The 23914-nt window shown below is 41.9% G+C and overlaps 2 protein-coding genes across 8 annotated transcripts in view; one reads left to right on the top strand and one right to left on the bottom strand.

The window, feature by feature from the left end:
- The window catches only part of LOC121269132 (neutral cholesterol ester hydrolase 1-like), a 42181-nt gene extending 30480 nt beyond the window's left edge, over positions 1-11701 (bottom strand). Inside the window, exon 1 of one of the 2 annotated variants that reach the window (XM_041173621.1) lies at positions 11463-11701. In XM_041173621.1, coding sequence (XP_041029555.1) covers positions 11463-11603 — 141 coding nt within the window. In that variant the 5' untranslated portion in view covers positions 11604-11701. The remainder of the gene's footprint in view (positions 1-11462) is intronic. The other variant, XM_041173631.1, reaches the window with a different exon arrangement.
- A 68-nt stretch (positions 11702-11769) lies between these two features.
- On the top strand, positions 11770-23372 carry LOC121269100 (THAP domain-containing protein 3-like). 6 transcript variants are annotated; one of them, XM_041173574.1, is made up of 5 exons: positions 11774-11994; positions 12084-12258; positions 17778-17967; positions 18679-19594; positions 23086-23372. In XM_041173574.1, the coding sequence occupies exons 2-5, from the start codon at positions 12188-12190 to the stop codon at positions 23187-23189; spliced, it is 1281 nt and encodes a 426-aa protein (XP_041029508.1). In that variant the 5' UTR covers positions 11774-11994; positions 12084-12187; the 3' UTR covers positions 23190-23372. The 6 variants fall into 6 exon arrangements, with proteins under 6 accessions (XP_041029542.1, XP_041029508.1, XP_041029501.1 ...); XM_041173567.1 differs by having other exon boundaries at positions 12055-12258; XM_041173591.1 differs by adding an exon at positions 12793-12861 and having other exon boundaries at positions 11775-12258.
- Positions 23373-23914: the final 542 nt, after the last annotated feature.

Here is a 23914-nt window from a genome sequence, read left to right as displayed (position 1 = left end):
GAATACAGTAGACCAAATTGAAGGAGTTACATGTGAAGCACTGCTTCACCTGAAAGGAGTGTTTGGGGCCTTGGACAGTGAGGACGGAGGAGGTATAGGGGCGGGTGTTGCACCTTCTGCCATTCCATGGGAAGGTGCAGTGGGAAGGAAATGAGCATTTGGGGGCAACGGAGGAGAGGACCAGGGTGTCATGGAGGGAACGGTCCCTACGGAATGCTGGCAGGGGCGGGGGGGTTAGGAGATGATGTGTTTGTTTGGTGGGGGCATTATGCCAGTGTTGGTGGAAATGGTGGAGGACGATCCTTTGAATGAGGAGGCCGGTGGGACGAAAGGTGAGGACAAGGAGACTTTATCATGGTTCTGGAGGGAGGGGAAGGGATGAGGGTAGAGGTGCGGCAAATAGGTCAGACACAGTTGAGGGCCCTGTCAACCACAGTGGGGGGTGGTGGGGAGGGCCCTTGGTTAAGGAAAAAGGAAGACATGTCAGAAGTGCTGTTTTGGAAGATAGGATCAATGGAACAGAAGTGAGGAACTGGGAGAATGGGATAGAGTCCTTACAGGAAGCAGGACGTAAGGAGCTGTAGTCAAGGTGGCTGTGGGAGTTGGTGGGCTTGCAATGAATATTGGTAGACAGTCTATCATCAGAAATGGAAACAGAGATCAAGGAAGGGAAGGGAAGTGTCAGAAATGGACTATGTGACTGCATGATCACTGTTATTCTGAACCAAATGCTAGCCATCTGAGCTAATCAGCCTCTGAATATGGTTAGTATTTAATTAATATATTAAAAATCTTAATTTGTGAACACCTCTGGTCCACAAGATCATACTTCTTCGTTGAGTTGTGTTATGATTTTGCATCAATTTTTTTCTAGTGTAAATTCCTATGTCAACATTTGTAACTCAAAACTGCCTATGTCAATCAGTCACCTATGATTAAGCCCCCCTTGCTAGGGACAGAATCTTCCTGGCCTCATGGAGCCAGAACAAGGCAGCAATTGGCAAATTAGTGCAATGGGTTGGCTACACACCACATTTCCTCCTCTAAGGAATCTTGTCCAAGGTGGCGTCAACACAGTTCTTCAATCACATTAATAGCCTGACAGCTGTGGCCCAGAAAAACGTTTAAATTTTCTGAATGTTCAGATAGTTCCTCCAATCTGAGGTGCCCTCAAGGTCCCCTACATGCAACAACAGCACCTACCTCTCCCAGTGGGTTTGCCATCCCTACAGAGCTTCAGGCCCTCTGCTTGGGCCTGCCACCTCAGGAACACATCTGCCATCCTTAATTTGACAGCAACCACGGAGGCAGCTTCCAAATCAGCCGCTTCTTGTATAATTGCGTCATTGTGCCATCACCATCGAGTCAGGACATGCATTTGATCCCAACAGCTGAAAAATTTCAAAGATGGTAAGATTCCACCCCACTGTATCCCATCAGTTTTGCATCTCCCATCTAATCAGCTAGAAAAACTCCTCTCCTGGAAATGAATGGAAAGTCAGGAGAGCCTTATAATGAACAACATCCGATATTACTCTTCTAACACTCTTCGCAAATTCAATTTATCCTCCCTTTGCTCCAATCTACTCTTCCTCTCTACCTCCCAAATTGAAAGAAAGACTTAGATTTGTACACTGCTTTTCACGGCTACCAGATTTCTCAAAGCACTTCACAGCTAATTAAGTACTTTAGAAGTGTCATCACTGTTATAATCTGGGAAATGCAGCGCCAATTTGCACTTAGAGAGCAGATGGTGCCTCTGTTTTACATTTCATCTGAAAAACGCATGGGGACACCACTACCACCTGCGACATCCTAACTTGGAACATTGATGGCCAATGTGTCTTTGGGGAAAAGGCCATGTTTTATGATGGGGTGATTGTCACTTTAAAATCTAGGTTTCTCTGGGAGATGATTTCAGGTAAAGTACCTTGGTTCCAGTAACTGTTTGTGTGACCAATATGCCTGGGAAATAAACAATAGAAAAATAGGTTAACAAGAATTTAATTATGGGGGTGAGTGGATTATTGGAGTGGCTCTGGCCTCAAGCATAGTTTTAGTTTTTTAGTTTAGACCAAGCTTGCTGCAGGAAACATCTCTTTCAAGCAGAGTTCAAGTGAAACTCTGTGTTTGAGCTAAAAGATTTAAAATTTCTGATTAATTAAAGGACTCCTAACGGTGAGCTGGACATCTGGGATAGCCAAGCTAAAGAGAGTGAGAAAGTGGGCACGCATGCAGGAGGGAGCGCGGGCAAGGGAGGGAGCGCAGGCAAGGGCATGGGAGGGACTGCGGGCAAGGGCACAGGAGGGCAAGAGAGCGCGTTTTAGATGCAAGACTCCACAGCTAAAGAATATTAGAACCAAGAGAGTTCTGACTCAAAGTGCCTACGCTTAACTTGCTAGTGATGCCTGTGTTGAACCTAGAACCATAGGAAGCTTACAACCATAGGATGGTTGGAGAAGGTTTAAAGGTACAACTTTGCTGGAAGCATGCAGAAGGCCCAAGGAATCTCCGCCCTTATATGAATCTTTAAAACAGTACTCAGACCACTTGGTTAATCTTTCAATAGCCTGATAAGTATCTGACTTGGAGTTACTGGGGATGCAAGGCAAATGGGTGTAGAAGGAAAGTTGAGTTAAGAAGTTGTTTTAAGTATAAGCATCTGTGTTTGTTGTATTTTTAATATTTTGATGTAACTGACTATTTGAGATAGAGTATAGTTATTTGTATTCATGTTCTTCAATTTTTATGTAGTAAAATTCTTTTGGTTTAAATCATGACTTCATTTTTTTTAATAAATACCAGGATTTTTAGAAAATAAAAAATAAACATATTACTGGTCTCTACCAGGATCATAACAGAACAATACTGCTGTTCCTTCACCATCACTTGGTCAAAATCCTGGAACACTCTCCCTAATGGTGCTGTGGGTGTGACTACATCAGATGGCCTGCAGCTGTTCAAGAAGGTAGCTCACCACCATCATCTCAGGAGCAATTATGGGTGGGCAACAAATGTTGGCCTTGCCAGTCACACTCATATCCCAGGAATAAATCTTTAAAACATGACAACGAAATTCACTCACTGCAGAAAGTTTGAGAGCTGGGCAATTTTAAGTCCACAGCTGCAGTTTAATGTCAGGTTAGTGACATTTTGTCCACATTAATATTAATTTTCTAACAAAAGCTTTCTTTCAACTTACAAAAACTGGTTCTGATAAAAAGTCTCAATGCACATTAGATTTCGCCCACAATTATTCATATGTTGAGTTTGCTAACTCAGTCATTGGGATAGATAGCACTTCCTCAGAATCAGTGATAGGAGGAGGAAGGATTAAACAGTTCAACCCACTCTTGCATATCCAACAGCTGCAGAATGTGTTTGATCCAGAAGCCTGCGACTTAATAGGGGTGGGACATCTATTCATGTGCAAATTGTCTCCTGGGATTTTTCTTTTTAATGGGAAAAAGCTAAACACATCCACAAACAATTGGTTTGAAAAGCATTTAAAAACAACAATGGCTGACAATAAATAAGTGCAAAGTTCACTATGTTCCTGGTTGTAAATAGAAACCGGGGTGCATGTTTCTAAATTCTTTATTTTTAATGTCATAAGATTCCTCATTTCCTGTTTTACTCCCATTTTATATTTTTTTCTTATTAGACTTCTACATTTTATTTATTTCTATTCCTTACTGAAAAGTTCAGCAGCTGATCCTTGATCTCTTCAACCTTGTCCTAGAAATTATGAAAGGCATCATAAATTATATTACCCCATCACTTCACAGAGATGAGGTGAAATTTTTTCCCTTAGGGGGCCATGCAACTTTGGAACTCTCTGCCTCAGAAGGTGGTGGAGGTCATTGAATACTTTTAAGGCAGAGGTAGATTGATTCTCTTGCCTAACAAGAATCTAAGGTTATTGGGGGTAGATGGGAATGTGAAAAATCGAAACACAAGATGATCAGCTATGATCTTATTGAACGGCAGAGCAGGATCGAGGGGCCAAATGATCTACTCCTGCTCCTATTTCATATGTTCTTACTTCTCCTGAGCAGCCTCTTTTCAGCAGTTATACTTCTGTGATTTGAATAGCATCATTTGTGAAATCGTGTGATCCCTAATCTCACAGGAGGTCACTATCAAAAACTTCATAAAAGCAAAAAACTGCAGATGCTGGAAATCCAAAACAAAAACAAAAATACCTGGAAAAACTCAGCAGATCTGGCAGCATCTGCGGAGAGAAGCACAGTTAATGTTTCGAGTCCGAATGACCCTTCAACAGAACTAAGTAAAAATAGAAAATGGGTGAAATATAAGCTGGTTTAAGTGGGGTGGGACAAGTAGAGCTGGATAAAGGGCCAGTGATAGGTGGAGATAACCAAAAGATGTCACAGACAAAAGGACAAAGAGGTGTTGAAGGTGGTGATATTATCAGAGGAATGTGCTAATTAAGGGTAGAAAGCAGGTCAAGCAAGGTACAGATAGCCCTAGTGGGGATGGGGTGGGGGTGAAGGATTCAAAAAAGGCTAAAAGGTAGAGATAAAACAATGGATGGAAATACATTTAAAAATAATGGAAATAGGTGGGAAAAGAAAAATCTACATAAATTATTGGGAAACAAAGGTGGTGGGGTGGGGGGTGGGGGGAATCGGAAAGGGGGTGGGGATGGAGGAGAGAGTTCATGATCTAAAATTGTTGAACTCAATATTCAGACCGGAAGGCTGTAAAGTGCCTAGTCGGAAGATGAGGTGCTGTTCCTCCAGTTTGCGTTGAGCTTCACTGGAACAATGCAGCAGGCCAAGGACGGACAAGTGGACATGAGAGTAGGGTGGAGTGTTGAAATGGCAAGCGACAGGGAGGTCTGGGTAATGCTTGCGGACAGACCGAAGCTGTTCTGCAAAGCGGTCACCCAGTCTGTGTTTTGTCTCTCCAATGTAGAGGAAACCGCATTGGGAGCAACGAATCCCAGAAACATGATAGGGTCCCCCTTGTCCTCACATCACCCCACCAGCCTCCGCATTCAAAGGATCATCCTCCGCCATTTCTGCCAACTCCAGCATGATGCCACCACCAAACACATCTTCCCTTCACCTCCTCGCTCGCTCTCTCTCTCTCTCTCTCCCCCCCCGCCCCCCCCAACCCCCCCACCCACCCACCCAGCGGCATTCTGCAGGTATCGTTCCCTCCGGGACCCTGGTCCATTCCTCCATCACCCCCTACACTTCAAACCCCTCCCATGACACCTTCCCATGCAACCGCAGAAGGTGTAACATCTGCCCCTTCACGTCCCCTCTCCTCACCGTCCAAGGGCCCAAACACTCCTTTCAAGTGAAGCAATATTTCACTTGTACTTCCCTCAATTTAGTCTACTGCATTCGTTGCTCCCAATGCGGTTTCCTCTACATTGGAGAGACCAAACACAGACTGGGTGACCACTTTGCAGAACACCTTCAGTCTGTCAGCAAGCATTACCCAGATCTCCCTGTCGCTTGCCATTTCAACACTCCACCCTGCTCTCAGGCCCACATGTCTGTCCTTGGCCTGCTGCATTATTCCAGCGAAGCTCAAGGCAAAATGGAGGAACAGCACCTCATCTTCCGACTAGGCACTTTACAGTCTTCCAGTCTAAATATTGAGTTCAACAATTTTAGATAATGAACTCTCTCCTCCATCCCCCCACCACCATATTTTTTTCCCAATAATTTATATAGATTTTTCTTTTCCCACCTATTTCCATTATTTTTAAATGTATTTCCATCCATTGTTTTATCTCTACTTTTTAGCCTTTTTCGATTCCTTCACCCCACGTCACCCCCACTAGGGCTATCTGTACTTTGCTTGTCCTGCTTTCTACCCTTAATTAGCACATTCCTCAGATATAACCACCTTCAACACCTCTTTGTCCTTTTGTCTGTGACATCTTTTGGTTATCTCCACCTATCACTGGCCCTTTATCCAGCTCTACTTGTCCCACCCCACTTAAACCAGCTTATATTTCACCTATTTTCTATTTTTATTTAGTTCTGTTGAAGGGTCATTCGGACTCGAAATGTTAACTGTGCTCCTCTCCGCAAATGCTGCTGAGTTTTTCCAGGTATTTTTGTTTTTGTTTTGTTATCAATAACTTTATCATTGGCACTTTTCAACATTTGTCCACATCACTCCTTTCCTCATTTTGACCTTTTCACACATTTCTTTATCTGTTCATGTTTATCTCTTCAATGTCCCCAACACCTAAAACTTGTTCAAATATTTAATAAACAGTTTAGTTTCTTTGAATAAGTTGGTCCACCATCTGCTCCCCTTTTCCCCTTAGTTTCCTCTCTCTAATCTCTGTTTCTCTTTTTCCCAGGGATTTCTAATCATCCTCTCATTATGTATTTACCATTGCCCACTTTATTGTAACTGACAGGCTAACTAACTTAGTACTCAAAGTGGAACCATGTTGCCCATCATATGCTGTCTTAAGGCTTATAATATAAAATTAATAAAACACAAGGTAACATTAATATTGAAAAGCAAGGCCGCAAAATTTTGCACAAAACAGATGAGCCTTCTGCAACACAAACTGAAAGCAATAGATAAAATTGTGGCACTAGGCTTTCCCAAAAATTCCCCAATTCAGCTCTTTAAAACCTCCATTGCTTTCCAGCAAAAGTGAACTATTAAGTTATTAGGACAGGGAAGAATAATGTTATCTTACAAGGCTTCCAAATGTAGATTATTTAATGAAATATTAGCCAGGATACCACAGATAACAAAAACAGAAAATGCTGGAAAAGCTCAGATCTTGCAGGATATGTGGAGAAAAAAACAAAGTTAACGTTTCAATAAAAACAAAAACTGCAGATACTGGAAATCCAAAACAAAAGCAGAATTACCTGGAAAAACTCAGCAGGTCTGGCAGCATCGGCAGAGAAGAAAAGACTTGACGTTTCGAGACTCATGACCCTTCAACAGAACTGAGTGAATCTAAGGAGAGGGATGAATTATTAGCTGGTTTAAAGTGGAGTGTGGGGGGGAGGGGGGGGCGGTGTGGTGTGGTTGTAGGGACAAGCAAGCAGTGATAGGAGCAGATAATCAAAAGATGTCACAGACACAAGAACAAAAGAACACAGAGGCGTTGAAGATATTATCTAAACAAATGTGCTAATTAAGAATGGATGGTAGGGCACTCAAGGTACAGCTCTAGTGGGGGTGGGGTGGAAAGGCTAACAGGGCATAAAAGATTTAATAATAATGGAAATAGGTAGGAAAAGAAAAATCTATATAAATTATTGGAAAAAACAAAAGGAAGGGGGAAGAAACAGAAAGGGGGTGGGGATGGAGGAGGGAGTTCAAGATCTAAAGTTGTTGAATTCAATATTCAGTCCGGAAGGCTGTAAAGTGCCTAGTCGGAAGATGAGGTGCTGTTCCTCCAGTTTGCGTTGGGCTTCACTGGAACAATGCAGCAAGCCAAGCACAGACATGTGGGCAAGCGAGCAGGGTGGAGTGTTAAAATGGCAAGCGACAGGGAGGTTTGGGTCATTCTTGCGGACAGACCGCAGGTGTTCTGCAAAGCGGTCGCCCAGTTTACGTTTGGTCTCTCCAATGTAGAGGAGACTGCATTGGGAGCAATGAATGCAGTAGACTAAGTTGGGGGAAATGCAAGTGAAATGCTGCTTCACTTGAAAGGAGTGTTTGGGCCCTTGGATGGTGAGGAGAGAGGAAGTGAAGGGGCAGGTATTGCATCGTTTGCATGGGCATGGAGAGGTGCCATAGGTGGGGGTTGAGGAGTAGGGGGTGATGGAGGAGTGCAGCAGGGTGTCCCAGAGGGAACTATCCCTACATAATGCTGCCGGGGGGGTGAAGGGAAGATGTGTTTGGTGGTGGCATCATGCTGGAGTTGGCGGAAATGGTGGAGGATGATCCTTTGAATGTGGAGGCTGGTGGGGTGATAAGTGAGGACAAGGGGGACCCTATCATGTTTCTGGGAGGGAGGAGAAGGCATGAGAGCGGATGTGCAGGAGATGGGCTGGACATGGTTGAGGGCCCTGTCAACGACCGTGGGTGGAAAACCTCGGTTAAGGAAGAAGGAGGACATGTCAGAGGAACTGTTTTTGAAGGTAGCATCATCAGAACAGATGCGACGGAGGCAAAGGAACTGAGAGAATGGGATGGAGTCCTTACAGGAAGCGGGGTGTGAGGAGCTGTAGTCGAGGTAGCTGTGGGAGTCATTAGGCTTGTAATGGATATTGGTGGACAGTCTATCACCAGAGATTGAGACAGAGAGGTCAAGGAAGGGAAGGGAAGTGTCAGAGATGGACCATGTGAAAATGATGGAGGGGTGGAGATTGGAAGCAAAATTAATAAATTTTGCCAAGTCCCGACGATAGCACGAAGCAGCACCGAAGTAATCATTGATATACCAGAAAAAGAGTTGTGGAAGGGGGCCGGAGTAGGACTGGAACAAGGAATGTTTCACATACCCCATAAAGAGACAGGCATAGCTGGGGCCCATGCGGGTACCCATAGCCACACCTTTTATTTGGAGGAAGTGAGAGGTGTTAAAGGAGAAATTGTTCAGTGTGAGAACAAGTTCAGCCAGACGGAGGAGAGTAGTGGTGGATGGGGATTGTCGGGCCTCTGTTCGAGGAAGAAGCTAAGGGCCCTCAGACCATCCTGGTGGGGGATGGAGGTGTAGAGGGATTGGACGTCCATGGTGAAGAGGAAGCAGTTGGGGCCAGGGAACTGGAAATTGTTGATGTGACGTAAGGTGTCAGAGGAATCACGGATGTAGGTGGGAAGGGACTGGACAAGGGGAGAGAGAAGGGAGTCAAGATAACGAGAAATGAGTTCCGTGGGGCAGCAGCAAGCTGACATGATCAGTCTACCGGGACAGTTCTGTTTGTGGATTTTGGGTAGGAGATAGAAGCGGGCCGTCTGAGGTTGGGCGACAATCAAGTTGGAAGCTGTGGGAGGAAGATCTCCAGAGGAGATGAGGTCAGTGACAGTCCTGGAAACAATGGCTTGATGTTCAGTGGTGGGGTCATGGTACAGGGTGAGGTAGGAGGAAGTGTCTGCGAGTTGACGCTCAGCCTCTGCGAGGTAGAGGTCAGTGCGCCAGACAACAACAGCACCACCCTTGTCAGCGGGTTTGATGACAATGTTGGGGTTGGACCTGAGAGAACCGAGTGCAGTAAGTTCAGAGAGAGACAGATTAGAATGGGTGAGAGGAGCAGAGAAATTGAGATGACTAATGTCGCGCTGACAGTTCTCAATGAAAAGATCAAGAGAAGGTAAGAATCCAGAGGGAGGGGTCCAGGTGGAGGGAGAATATTGGAGGTGGGTAAAAGGATCCGTTGAACGGGGAGAGGACTCCTGCCCAAAGAAGTGAGCCCGGAGACGAAGATGGCAGAAGAAGAGTTCAGCATCGTGCCGAGCCCAAAATTCATTGAGATGAGGGCATAAGGGTATGAAACTAATTCCTTTGCTGAGCACTGAACGTTCAGCGTTGGAGAGGGGAAGGTCAGGGGGTGTAGTGAATACACGGCCGGGGCTGGGATTGGAAGATGGGGTGGGGACGGAGGGACAGGCAGGGGTGGAGGGTCCTAGATGGGTGTTGGTGTCAATGAGTTGTTGGAGCTAACGTTTCGAGTCCATCTGACACTTCTCCACAGATAACTCCTCTTTGAAATCCCGCTATGGGTTCTTTTATGTCCACCTGAGTGAGCAGACGGTGCTTCTGTTTTATGTTTCATCTGAAAGATAGTGCAACACTCCCTCAGTATTGAGTATCATCGTGAGGTTTTGTGCTCAGGGCCTGGAGTCGGATTTGAACCCACAACCAACTTCCCCTCTAACTTTTTTTTGTGTGCTGCTGATTCATTTAAGAGTGTGGGTCTTTTGAACTTTTTTTCCATGTGGCTGTGCAGCTTAGAGGGAACATTTGCCTCCGAGTCAGAAGGCTGTGGGCAGAGTGCTACCAATTGAGTTGTGACCGACACTGCCCCAGTAGGATATCTCCTAATCAGTCACCCAAACAGATGGTACCTTTGTGCCCTTCCTGCATTAGTATTCAAAGTAATTGAATAATTGTGACCTTATGGAGTCTGTCTGTTGGCTATATCGTAAAACTGGGCCATCCTCTTCAAATGTCAGTATCCGCTTTGGACATTAAGTGTGGATTACTTACACTCAGGCCCATATACCAAGAAAAAAATAATCTGTCAGATATATCAGGCATAGCTCCATTTAAAAATCAGAATAGTAGATGAGTCTACTTATAGCTTCAAATAAACAGGTATAGCAAATATTTATATGATGCATGCACCTATATTCCATAAATGTTTATCTTTGAAAAAAATCACAACATTACTTCCTAATTCAAAAACCTTTGAGTATTTTTTAAAAATAGAATGATACAACAGAAATTTAGGAATAGCCAAAGAAACAGCAGGGTCTGTAAACCTTCACCTTGCACCGTCCTAGAAATGTAAATCAAGCAAAACTCTAGAATGTATATTGAACCCAACAGCTGACATTTCAGTGTAACACTGTCAGTGTCTCCACACCAGCTGCCAAGCCAAATATAGCTTTTCAGAAGGACATTAATATCCCATGGGACCACCCAAAGTAAGGAGTCCTGGTCAATATTTCTCCTTCAACTAACATTAACTGGGTTATTCTTTTAGAGTCATAGAGGTCTACAAGCACAGAAAAAGGCCCTTCGGCCCATCGAGTCTACGCCGGTCAAACAAGTACCTAACTATTCCAATCCCATTTTCCAGCACTAGGCCAATAGCCTTGTGTCCATGGCATCGCCATTTTAATTTGCTGTTTGTAAAATATTACTTTGTGTGCAACTTAACTTCCCCTTATCTGAGTAACAATACGTCAAAGTAATTTACTGGGTGTAAGTACTTTGGGTCATTCTACAGACGAAATAAGGTACTTTATCAGTGTTAATTCCTACATTATTAAATATTTAATAAAGCTGAAAACATCAAGAAGTAGAAATATACAGCAGGTGCGGCCAAAATTTTAATCGGTCTTTTTTTTCCAGATACTGATGGACGTGATTTGCGCTTATAGTATCTTCCAACGTCTTAGCAGTCGAGGAGCTACCGCCTGCCACTCCTAGTTTCGTCTTCGTGACTATCTTTAGGGCGATCAACGTGGAATTTTTATTTTGATGAGTGACACTCTTTGGGAAATCTTATTACTTAAGAAGTGTAATCTGAAAGATGTCCGCGAATTGAAAAGCATGCATAATTCTCCCGTAAGCGAATAGCAGAGACAGACAAGTGAATTAGCCATTTTGTAATTTGCAAGCTTGAAAGAATATATTTGAAACTACGAACATGCAAAAGTTCGACGTAAATTATTGCACTTCAGCCCTAAAAACGGTGTTTCTACCGTTCAACTGTAAATATTCTACAACCGGTCAGAAAAGCAGCATCAAGAAAGACAAACTATACCATATCCTGGACTCCTCTGAACGTCGCATCTAGGAGCATCAGTTTCCAAGGCTCGGAGAGCGTGTTCGGAAGTGGGATGTACACATAATAAACTATCAAGGCGGCAGCGATCACCATCACTGGGGCTGTCGCTCGCATCATTACAGAATACGGGGCAAAAAAATGGAAATACTCGCAAAAGCACTGACACACATTTCCTTCAGTCCGATTAGTCTGTACTGTACATCGGTCTAACAGACCAATCAGCTCGCTGCGGCTTTATCAGCCAGCCTATCGGGGGAAGGAGGGCAGGATGCTGGGAGTTGTAGTTTTCGTGGGTGGCAATTTTAGGAAGTGACAGGCCGCGGGTGTGACAGAAAGACAACATGGCTCAGCAAGTAGTAAAACCCGGCCACTAAAATAAAAGATTGAATTTCATTAGGAATCGGTGCTGTTTGTGGAGACAAGGTTACTGCGGGCTAATACACCTCAATCTTGAAGGCTTCCTCTCGTTTGGGGCTGCAACCTAAGGATAACTGAAGGATTTTTAATTGTAACTAAAGGCGACCGTATTTCTGATGAAACATTGCCCTTCATGCAAGGCCTGCAATAGAATGCGAATGTTTTGTATCCTTCCTCCAGAATTCGAATCCAGGGGCCGGATTCCAAGTGACGTCACCGCCAGCCGGCCGCCATCTTTCTGACAGGCAGAAGGAGCGGCGACTGCTGGCGGCCGAACCTGGAAGATGCCAGTCTCCTGCAGCGCACTGGACTGCAAGAACCGCTTCAAGAAAGGGAGCGGTATAACTTTCCACAGGTACCTTGCCACACTGCTAGGAGGACAACTTTCCCTTTCAAAATAATTACTCTGAAAAGATTCTAACTTCAGTTCTCTTGCGTGAGAATTTGCAAGAGCGCATTTCTTTTCTCCAGGGCAGGGGCAGTGTCATCACGGTGACGGTGGCGATTTTAAATCATTCACCTCACTCAGTTTGTGCGCGACAGCCTCTCTCCAAAGCGGTCACTCCAATCGATACGCTGCTGCTCTCTATGTTTATGCTCCGCCTCGTTGGATATTTTGTATACGTTGCTATCTGCGATTTAATTTAACAGCATTTCCTGCAGTTTAAAACAAGTTTACCAAGACACTTTACAACGGGGTGTGAAATCTGACTTTTGGAAACCGCTTCTTTTTATTCTTTTCAATTTTTTTGTGCTACAACCTTACACTCCCTTCTTTAGTAGACGCATGGTACAGTCTGTATGCGGTAGTCTGTATTGGCCAACATGGCTTCAATCATTATTCCTGCTAGTTTCTGTTACCGTTTCATAAATATATTTTCTTAACTAGCTCAAATAAAGAAGATGACCTTTCAAGGGGTTTCAGAAAATGACGCACACTCAAATAAGAATTGCATGAGTAAGTCTTTCGCTTTTAGCCAGTAGTTTATTGGCTATGAATTGTTGGCCTGTGTTGTTACTGATCTTGCTAAATACTATGTACAGTGATGATGCCAAGCACGTGTAGCCTTGTGCTAGAGAAGGGTTGCAATCGGATGACATTGCAATCGGATGACATAGCAATCGCAATAACAAGAAACTCGTCAAGTTTTGAGTGGCTTCCTTGTGTCAGAAACAGCCTAGTTACTTAACAAATCTTGAGATTAGAGTCATATAGGACTGGAAGGTTTCTCTCTCCACAGGTGCTGCCAGACCGACTGAGTTTTTCCAGCACTTTGTGTTTTTATTATCTTGAGATGAGGAACTGGATTGTTATGTAGTGGATGTGTTGAGTTGACTGTATACTTAAACGGTAATAAATATATTCGAGGTAGTGATGGAAATGTGAAAAATTATGACTTGTGGTTCAGTTATGTTTTGGACTGGTGGGAGAAATAACTTGTGGTGCCAGCTACATAGTGTAAGTGTTTCAGGCACAGGGGAATTATGCTGGCTGTAACCAGCCTATTGATCAGCATCTTTGTGGTTTGCTTTGTTTCTATGACCTTATGAGTGGTGTGGTTGATCATTGTTATTCCTGGAATGTCTAGTTGATGAACCCAATCAGTGGTGGGATTATCTTTTGCACTTGGATCTTCTGCTTCAGTGAATCTACTTTGTACACTGGTGTGATAAACTTGGATTGCTGGACAGGTTTCTTACTTGAAACAGTTAACTTGTAGAAGCTACATGCTTGAACCAGGTCCACAACTAGAAAGCTCTACCCCCTAAGTTTACCTGCACCTAGGACTGATTCATCAGTACAATCACGCGACCCCTAAAACAGCAGGAAAGGTTTTACTTACAATCACTACATTCCTCCCCCTTTTAATTTTTTTTATGTTTCTTATTTACAAGAATATCTTAATCCACAGCACATACATATATACATAGGTCATGTGATTATAGATTAAGTCTTTGTGTAGTCTAACACAGACCCACTCCAACGGATGCAATGGAGCTGAAACAGGCAACTTCTGTTGTTGCTGACACTGGAGACAGTGTTTAACCATGTTTTCTATATCACTGTCTATACCTGGCTGCCAGATATAGCTTTACACAAACATCTTCATCTTCGATATGCCTGGATACACACTGTGAAGCTCTGCCAAGAGTGTTCTTTTCCTTGTGAAGGGACAAAGACTCTTGCTGTTCACAACAAGATTTGATCTTGACAACTTCACTCAGTTTTTTGGGCATAGAATGGTCTTATCTCTTCAGAGATTGGTGCATTCCACCATCCTTACAGTACCTGCAAGGATAAAATTGGTTCCCAGTTTGTCCAATTCTATTTTTGCTTCGCACAGACTGGCAAAGAGTCCAGGAAATTCAACTCAAGTACAACTTCTTGTGGCACTGGAGCATATACAATGCTTTCTGGCAGTGGAAGACTTCTGAGGACATCTGCATTTGCTATATGCATGCCCAGATGGTGCATAAAGGTGTATTCATATGCTGAGAAAATCAAGGCCCATCATAGAATTCTGGCACAGGCTGTCAGCGGAATTGCTTTATCTTCACTAGATAAACCCATTAGTGGCTTATGATCGGACACTATGGTGGAATGTCGACCATGCAAATACTGATGGAATTTCTTTACTCCAGATATTACTGATAACCCTTCGTTTTCAAGTTATGAATAACCCTTCGCAGCTGCAGAGAAGGTTCTGGAGACACAGTCTATTGGCCTTTCAGAACCATCTTCCATCCTGTGTGACAACACCATTCCCACCCTGCAGGGAGGTGCATCACAAATTAGAATTAATTCCTTTGATGGGTCATAATGTGCTAGTAGACATAAGGAGTGTAATAGCTTCTTGACTTTTATGAAGGCTTCTTGTTGCACCTTCCATGACCATCAATGGTTCTTTTTCAGTAATAAGTGTAAAGGGGCGGACACTGTTGACAAGTTTGGCAAGAAGCAACCGTAATAATTTATCATGCACAAAAAAGTCTTGAGTTCAGTGACATTGGTAGGACATTCGAGGGTGCCTCGTTGATTGCCCTGACTTTCTCCTCTACTGATGTAACTCCTGGGCACCCACACGATGACCCAAGTATGTGACTTCAGTCACTTGAAAAGTACACTTCTCTTTCTTCAATTGTACACCAGTTTAAAACCTCTTCTAGGTTGGCCAAATGTTCGGCTTCCATTGATCCTGTGATCAGGACGTCAACCAAGTACACTACAACTCGGAAGTCCTTGCTGTAGGCTTTCCATAGTCCTTTGGAAAATCTCACAGGCAGGTGATACACCAAAGGGTAGGTATGTATATTGGTACAGGCCCTTGTGTGTGTTGATGGTTACATACCCTCTTGATGTGCTATCCAGCTCTAGTTGGTATGCATGGCTCATGTCCATTTTGATGTAGGATTTTCCTCCAGCTAGCTTAGTGTACAAATCTTCAATCCTCACAATAGGATTTTTATCTAATTTAGCAGCCTTGTTCACAGTTAATTTGTAGTCTCTGCAAACGCAGATCTGGTTTCATCACTGGGTGCCCCACCATTCTGAAAATTGGACTGGCTAGATTACGCTTAGCTTTTCTAAGCAGCACACTTCAGTATCCACCTTCTCCTTTAGGGCGTGAGGCACAAGTCTGGTTTTAAAGAACCAGGGTAATAGGGAAGGCAAATAGGATGTTGACCTTTATTTCAAAGGGAATAGAGTATAAAAATAGGGAAGTCTTGCTAAAACTATCTAAGGCACTAGTTAGACCACACCTAGTATACTGTGAACAGTTTTTGTCCCCTTATCTAAGGAAAGATATACTGGCATTGGGGGCAATCCAGAGAAAGTTCACTAGGTTGATCCTGGGTATGGGGGGATTTTCTTATGAGAGGTTGACTAGGTTGGGCCTGTACTCATTGGAGTTTAGAAGAATGAGAGGTGACCTTATTGAAACATATAAGATTCTTAGGGGGGCTTGACAGGGTAGATGCTGAGAGGTTTATCCCCTTGTGGGAGAGTCTAGGACCAGAGGGCATAACCTCAGAGTAAGAGGTCGCCCATTTAAGACAGAGATGAGGAGGAATTTCTTCTCTGAGGGTGGTGAATCTGTGGAATTCTTTACTGCAGAGGGCTGTAGAAGCTGGATCGTTAAGTATATTCAAGGCTGAAATAGACAGATTTTTAATCAGTAAAGGACAAGGGCTATGGGGAAAAGGCAGGAAAGCAGAGCTGAGGATTATCAGATCAACCATGATCTCATTGAATAGCAGAGCAGATTCAATAGGCTGAATGGCCTACTTCTGCTCCTAGATCTTATGGCCTTACATATATTTTTGCTTGTAGGCTTTTTATCATTCCCTGTTCGTCACAAAATACGCTGTTGTACTCCCGTAACAGCTCAGGAATTCCTCCTGTTCTAACTTGAAAAACCTTTGACCAATTGAGCTTAATTTTTTGTAACCAATTGCGGCCCAGAAGACTATTGTAACAGGTGAAGGATCTAATCACTGGAAGCTGGGCTGTCCGTTGCCTATGGTATACATGTACAGTGGTTGGTGATGCCTTTTACCTATTTTGCCTCTCCAGTGTACATCTTCAGCTGAGCCGTGGTTTGCTCCAGATTCAGTGGCTGGGCACCTTCATTTAGGTATTTAAATGTGTGTTCTCCAACCACTATGGTCAATGTTCCTATGTCTACCTCTGTGACTAGAGATTTCCAATTCGTTTGAAGGTGATGGTGATTGGTTCAGTTTTTACTGCTTTGACATAGAATAGGGAATAGATATCAGCAACTTCTGGTTCAGTTATATTGTGCACTTCAATCATCTTGATCTGCTGTCTGACTGGCTGTGTCAATTTTGCCCTGCGTTGCTTTTTTACATTCCTTTTTTGTGACAGTAGTGGCATTCTGCCTCTTTAAATCTACAGGGTTCCAGTACATGGTTACCCTCACACAAGTAACAAATTAATTTCTAAATTGCTGGTGAGATGCTTCCAGTATGCCTTTGTTTTTCGAGCAACAGAAACTGTCCCCCACTTTGCGGCTGTCTCTGTGGTTTTCATGCCAAGGTTCTCACCCCAGCTGAAGAATGGCACCATGTTGCACATTTTGCAAAGCCTCCGTGTCCTTCTCAGCGCTCTGCATTGCTAGCGCTTCAGGTCAATATTAACTTCTGCAAGCGAATGACGGTGTCGTGTACTCCACAAACCTGATGATCTCACAACATGTCATTGAGTGCATCTCCGAAGTCGCAGTGCTCAGTCAACTGTTGTAACTTCGCATTACAAGTTGCGATTGACTCACCTGGGGCCCTTATTCATAATCTCTCCACAATCGGTTTCAGCTGAAAATGTGTCTTCACAAGGTCTACCAGCTCGTTAAAAGATTTAGAATTGGGCACGTTCAGGGCTGTCAGACTACAGATGAGGTTATATCCTTAAGTGTTGTATCCTATTTTTGAGGATCTGTTTATTTTCACATCCAAAAAGTTGCAGAGCTGGGTAATCCGATTTTTATCAGTTAGAACCCAACTGTGAGCAGGCTATTGAGTAGGATGATCAGCCATGATCATAATGAATGGCGGAGCAGGCTTGAAGGGCCGAATGGCCTACTGCTGCTCCTAGTTTCTATGTTTCTATTCTATAAAATAATCTAACTGCTCAAACTCATTTAATTATCAAGTGTGTTTTAAGATATCTTAGCAGAATGGAGCAGTTGCAGACAGTCAGTTTAGCCCAGAGTTGCGAGCAGATGCTTTGACTGATAAGCACGCATCTCAAATTAATAAATATAAAAATCTGAAAAGGTTATTTAGGATGTTTGCAGTTTCAGTAAGTTGTGTTGAATCCCTACTTCTATTTTATTTTGGATTCTGTCGACATAGATTTCCTATTTCAAGGCCTGACCTCATGGCAAAATGGCTGAAAGCTGTAGCACGGGAAAACTGGATGCCATCACCAAGAGCAACTCTCTGTAGTGACCACTTCACAAAAGATTGTTTTGAGGAAAGGAATGATAGAAGGCATTTAAAATTCTCTTCCATTCCAACCATATTTCCACCTCCGAAAAACAAGGTACAGTTTCAACCATTATTGTGTCTGTCATTTACTTTAGTAAATCAGTTTTGATGACTTCTTGATTAAAACTTAAATTTTTGCCCTAAGCAATCACAAGTATGTTGTCTGTTGGCGTGGGTAATCATATATACTTTTTGTAAGAACTTTTCCCATTACATATCAAATAACCCAAATCTTGAATGCTTTAGATAGCAACAACTTAAGATGTAATTGGTTGAATTAAGTAGCTACCAAAGTCTTAGTGCATTGATTAAAAACTGTTGAGAAAGTGTCCTCCAAAGCACAAACTCTATGGTACACTTTGAACTGGTGCACCATTATTTATTGTCAGTCCCGCAAAAGAAATGTAGGCAGTATTTTGTGTGGGAATACTAAATTGTGATGTTTTTACTGACTGTTGGAGTCAAGAATGTCAGTGAGGAGTTCTTTTGAAGAATACATTACAGGGTTTTTTTGCAACGAGTACAGATTTTGACTTGGGATTTGTTTTGTGGTGTGGGGGTGGATTTAGGGGGACACAATGGAAGGGGATGTTGGCTTGATTTATTATAAAAATGGCCATTTTAAATGGCCCCTGTAGTTTCTTGTACCATTGGGTAAATTGAGTAAAATCAAATTATCTCATAGATGGTAAAATGCAGTGAAAAATGTATTCAGTTTTTTTATACAAATAACAGAATTCAAACATTAAGTTTATCTATTTTGCAGAATACAAGCTCCCGAAGGCTACATAAGGCAAAAGCTTCTGGTGAACATTATAAGAGAACCTCGGAGGTCCAGGTGTCGCATTTGCCATCGCAAGCTGATTCAGTTGATGAAGCATTTCACCAGCCAACTGAGCCAGCAAAAATCACAGAGTTACAGTCTACTTTAACTACAGAGACTCTTAATACAGGGAGACTAGCTCAACTAGCAGCTGCAGCAGTCCTGAATTTAGCAGAATTTTCTCAAGTATTGGAAGTTCCTCTAAAACCTGAAGCAGAGTCTTCAGAAGTCCTCACACTGTTTAACTGCAGTGCACAAACTCAAACATGTACAACAGATGCAAAGATGGAATCAGTTTCAAGTGGGTTTATAACAGTTCATTCAGAGGAACAATCTCAAGATTCAGCTGCAGCTCTGTGTTCAGATGCCTTCCATTGGACAGCCAATGTACCTGAAGTACTATCGGATACATCTACAGCACTGGTGAGTTCAGTGGATGTACCTACAGTGTCTGCTAGTATTTTGCCCTGTTTATTTACAACATCTACAGATATAACATCTGAGCAAGTAACAATATCAGAAGAAACTACTTGGATATCTACAGAAGTGCTTATCCCAGAAACAGAAGCCCATCTATCAACTCGAGATCTGGCTTCTGAAGAAGTGCAATGTTCCTCTGAGACTGTGCTTTCTTCTCCTGATGATCAAGATTTGTCAGGAATGACATTTCCCCAGGATCACAGTTACTTTATGAGTCCCTGTCCAGATATCATCAGGAGAACTCTAGAAAAGAAGCTTGCATGGGAAAGAAAGAAGAATGAAGAACATAGGCAAAAATTCAGAGTACTCCAGCAAAAACTGAAAAGAAAAGAGCAGAAAATTGACAGTCTCACTAGAATTATCAACCAGCTGAGAGAAAGTAAGACTGATGATCTGTGGAACAGTAATGTCTGTTAATAAGAAGAGGGAAGCTATTTGTACATGTTGCCCAGTTGCAGAATCTGAAAGTTATATGTTATTGCAACTTTTGAACAGCATAGGTAGATGAAATTTTCATTCCCCTTTAGCTGTTGAAATGTATAGTCAAGTCATCATTCAGTAATATTCACTGGCATCTGTTGAAGTTGGGTTTGGTCTGTATTTATACTACATTGGTAGTATTGCTGCAAAATGATTCTAAAGATATAGCATTAGTGTGCAACCAGGGCTTGATCGTACTTTAGCAACATGTCTTTGAAGACACTACACAGGATTTTATTCCAGTGAATTGCATAACCTGGTTTTGAACAGTGCTTGTTGTGCTGGGTTGCCAGGTGGGAGTTCTATTTGATATTGAATTGAATCTGTATGATCCCTAGGACACTTTTTGAACTTGCCAAGAGTGTATTTATATTATGAGAATGAAGAGACCCTCGCTCCTGTTCTATAAAAATCTAAATTTTAGTTGCTGGGAGCAGAGTTTTTCACACCTGCAAAATTCTAAATCACATCAGGCAGTTTCAGCAAGCTATTATTTGGATGGAAACAGATGTGCAGCTACTGGTCTCAAGCTGATAGCTACAATATAAATTTACCACTCGTGTCTCAATGAGTTTATGACAGCCCTTTGCTTCTGAAGAAATGCATTCAAGTAGTACCTGCTTTGAGGCTGTTAGCAGTATAAGCATTTTAGAAAAAGGCTGTTATGTTCAATGAACTTGTCTCTTTTTCACAGAGCTACCCCTAATCCTCAGGAAATGTTTTTAATCTATTTACTTCAGTGGCCTTCCTTCCAATCCCCTTACACTTTGCCCAAATTCCTCATTTTAAGTTTGTGTTCCTGCTTTGTGAAGCCTTCGCCATAATGACCAATTTGCCTGAATCATTGTTCGCCAGTTCCCTTTCATAATTGCTTCCGCCACTGAGGGTGAGCAGAGGTAATGTTTTTGCACCTGGTCTGTTTGGTGGTAAACAATATATCTTAAAAACTAATGGACATATTTCAACAAAACTTGGTATATAGATAGGGTATGGCCCAAGGAAGAACTGATTAGTTTTTGGGGAAGATTCAGATCCTGGAATTTTTTAAAGGATCCATCAACATTGATTAGTTCTTGTGTGATTTTTCTCTTCTAGCATAAGACAATGTTAGACTTTTTTGATTGACACATGTTTGGACCAGGACATTTCTTGTTGCAAAGTAGGTGTGCTATGTTGCATTTTTAAAATATTAATTAAGTATAACCAAGCATTTTCAGTGGTAGTAATTGATACCCAAACAATTTACAGCTTATAAATTCTGTGAAAAATTCAATGAATGTCAAAAGGACAACTGGAATTCTATGGAAAGTTATGAATGTGTCTTTGAATCTTATGTCCTGTGCCAAGCCTTTTCATCTTTGCAATCTCGCAAGACACTAACCATATGAAAGCAAACAGTACAATAATATCTTATGTTGGAAACAAAATAACCAATCTTTGTCTAGATCAAGACTGAATCTCTACCAATCATATGATTGTTTGTGTTGAGTACCAAAAATGACATTTATTATCATTTTCCCTAGAGCAGCATGGTTTTACTTTGAAGAATGTAACAATGGACTAGACATATATGCTTCCTTAAGCATGTCATAGTGACTTTCGCTTAGAACTTTGATACAGGATCACTTCCAAATTCTTGCTTGGCTACTCATAAACATGCTAGTATACTGGACTATGCAGGCTTGGACATAGTTTATCTTGTGAACTGAGAAACTTTGAATTGGCAATTATGCTTAACAATCAATAGAACTACATCTCACAATAGGCTGGCAGCTATTAGCTACCTTTATGATTGCTAGCATTCCTGAGAATGGAACTAATCACAATTGCCAACTTTGGTCCGAAGACCGGCATCAGCTGGATCAGCAGATTTGGAAACTCATGTTATAGGGAGTCCCACTGAGCCAAAGTGTTTGAGATACTTTTTAAAAATAAAATGAGACTTTCTGGTAACATTTTTTTCTGAGAGGGGATTCGTGCCTATGTAAAAGCAAACTTAAGCCGCAATCATCTTGTGCAAGTTTTGTTACTGTCTGATTGCTGTATCGCCATGAAGTAAATTATATGCACTAGCTGTGCAAATAATACACACGCAAACCAAGAACAGCCCCTTCCTCTGTCATTGCAGTATAATTGTGAGCTCTGTACATGCTCATGATCACTGCAATGACACCTTGAATTAATTGAAAATAAGAATTAAAGTAATTAATCTCTCCAGGTAGGCATAGCATTATTAAATGATCAAGTCTTGTAAATTATTTACAACAGAAACCAAGTTTCATGTAAACATTGAATTGTGACTGCATTGCAAATTTATGCAACATTGCAAATTGCAATAGCATATCATGGGTGGAAGTTTTAACACTATTTCATACATTGTTCAGAAGTCTTGAAGGAGGATACTCTAGAGCGTAATGTACCAGATATTCCAGTCTGAAGGTAATAGTATATTCACCATGACTATCCATGCAAGCAGTACCTTCATGTGCATAACTGAAGTTTATGAATTATATTCAGAACTAAACACTACTATAAAAACTAGCCACTGGAGCTGCTGTAACAAATTCTGCAGCAAAAATCAGGTCAAAGAAACTCCAACTCCATGAAATTGGGTACTCCTAGCAATGTGGATCTGCTAGAGATACCTTCTAAAATACAATGGCCACAGTCACCCTGTTAAGTGCTCTGTGTATCATTCTTTTACAGGAATTGACTCACACTGCCCTCTATTTCATTTGTGGGTTAATATAAACCTCTTATGACCTGAACCGGATATTTGTGTTTTTCACACGTGAACTTCTTTGATCCTTCAAACATAGATTGAACCAACACTTGGTGTGATGAGACTAGGTATAAATTGTTAAGCTACTTTATTTAACAGTACACCATTTATAATCCCAATCACTTGAATTAATCAATTCTATTTATTTCCATGTAATAATACAAAATAGCCTTCTCACAACAGTTGCTTGTCTTACTTAAACAGTGACATCCAATATTTCTGACCTCTGGCTCCATGAAAGCCTTCTCTTTGTTTGCCTGTGCAGCATTCTCTTTCAGAAAGTATCTGTACCAGCCTCTATATTCTATTTTTCCATTCACAATTAAAAAGGGGAATAAGACTTTAATACATTGCATATATCATATCTTTTGATTGAGACAAATTACAAATGGCATTTTATTTGCAGCCTGAGCTGCTAGCTCATTAGCACCTTCACTAGTGCTTTGTTGCTCAGCATTTTTTAAACTTGTCTCAGTACACAATCCTTTAACTTCCTCCCCCATCCCCCCAAGTCCGTTTTGTGGGAAAATCACTACCCCAATCCCAAAACATAACTTTCCTGCTAAATATACCTACATGTCTGACATGTATACTTTTTGTACTCTTAGAGCATGATGAACATGAAAAAGAAGAATTGGACCAAACACAGCAATGTCACTGTACTGGAGGAGTTTCTGCAGAACATGTGGCTGTAGGAGCAGACAGTCGGTAGCCGTGTGTCTAAAAAGACAGATGTCAGTCTGTACTTCATTGACAAAGGAGATGCTTAGAAAGATCTGCTCCTCTATAAAGGAAAATTGGAACCTCTACAGATTAACCTAATTCTAGATTACAACATGAACATGTTTTGCTCAGTTGCTAATCACAACAATAAAACCTATTATATGTTCTGATATTTAATTGCAAATTGTTTTATTTATATCTAGAACACTTTAGATAAGTGTAAATTTTAGTTCAATGTCAATCATTGCTGTTAATGGCTTTCTCCATCAAAAAGGAAGGAATGTATAAGGTAATTATGGGTTTGGGATGCGCTCTGTCAGATTTTGTGAGCACAGAATAGTGTAAGTACAGGTCAGAGGAGCAGTTGCCTCCATGTTGGCTCAGGTGCTGCACATCCTTGTGTTGCAATTGGGCAAACCTGGGAATACAGGTAGATTTGGGTGCTTACAGTCTGTAGGGTGCTTTTTGGGATTTATAGAACTTTTGCACTGTTGGCACAAGGGAGAGAAAGATTTGACAACAGGAGTATGCAGTGACGCCCTTATTATTTCCTGTGCATATCTTAATGGTATAATTATATCAAGCATCTTCAGATAGTTGGACAATACTTTAGTTTCACACTGGTTGCAGGAGAACTAATTTAAAACTTTAAAATGTTTCCAAGTTATATTATTTGGGATTTTTAATTTTAAACTGCAAGGAGAGTTACTCCTA

Source organism: Carcharodon carcharias, chromosome 2, assembly GCF_017639515.1.
Source record: "Carcharodon carcharias isolate sCarCar2 chromosome 2, sCarCar2.pri, whole genome shotgun sequence".
NCBI classification, from domain to species: domain Eukaryota; kingdom Metazoa; phylum Chordata; class Chondrichthyes; order Lamniformes; family Lamnidae; genus Carcharodon; species Carcharodon carcharias.
Note: the sequence above shows the minus strand (reverse complement) of the source record. Positions and strands in the feature narration are given on the sequence as shown.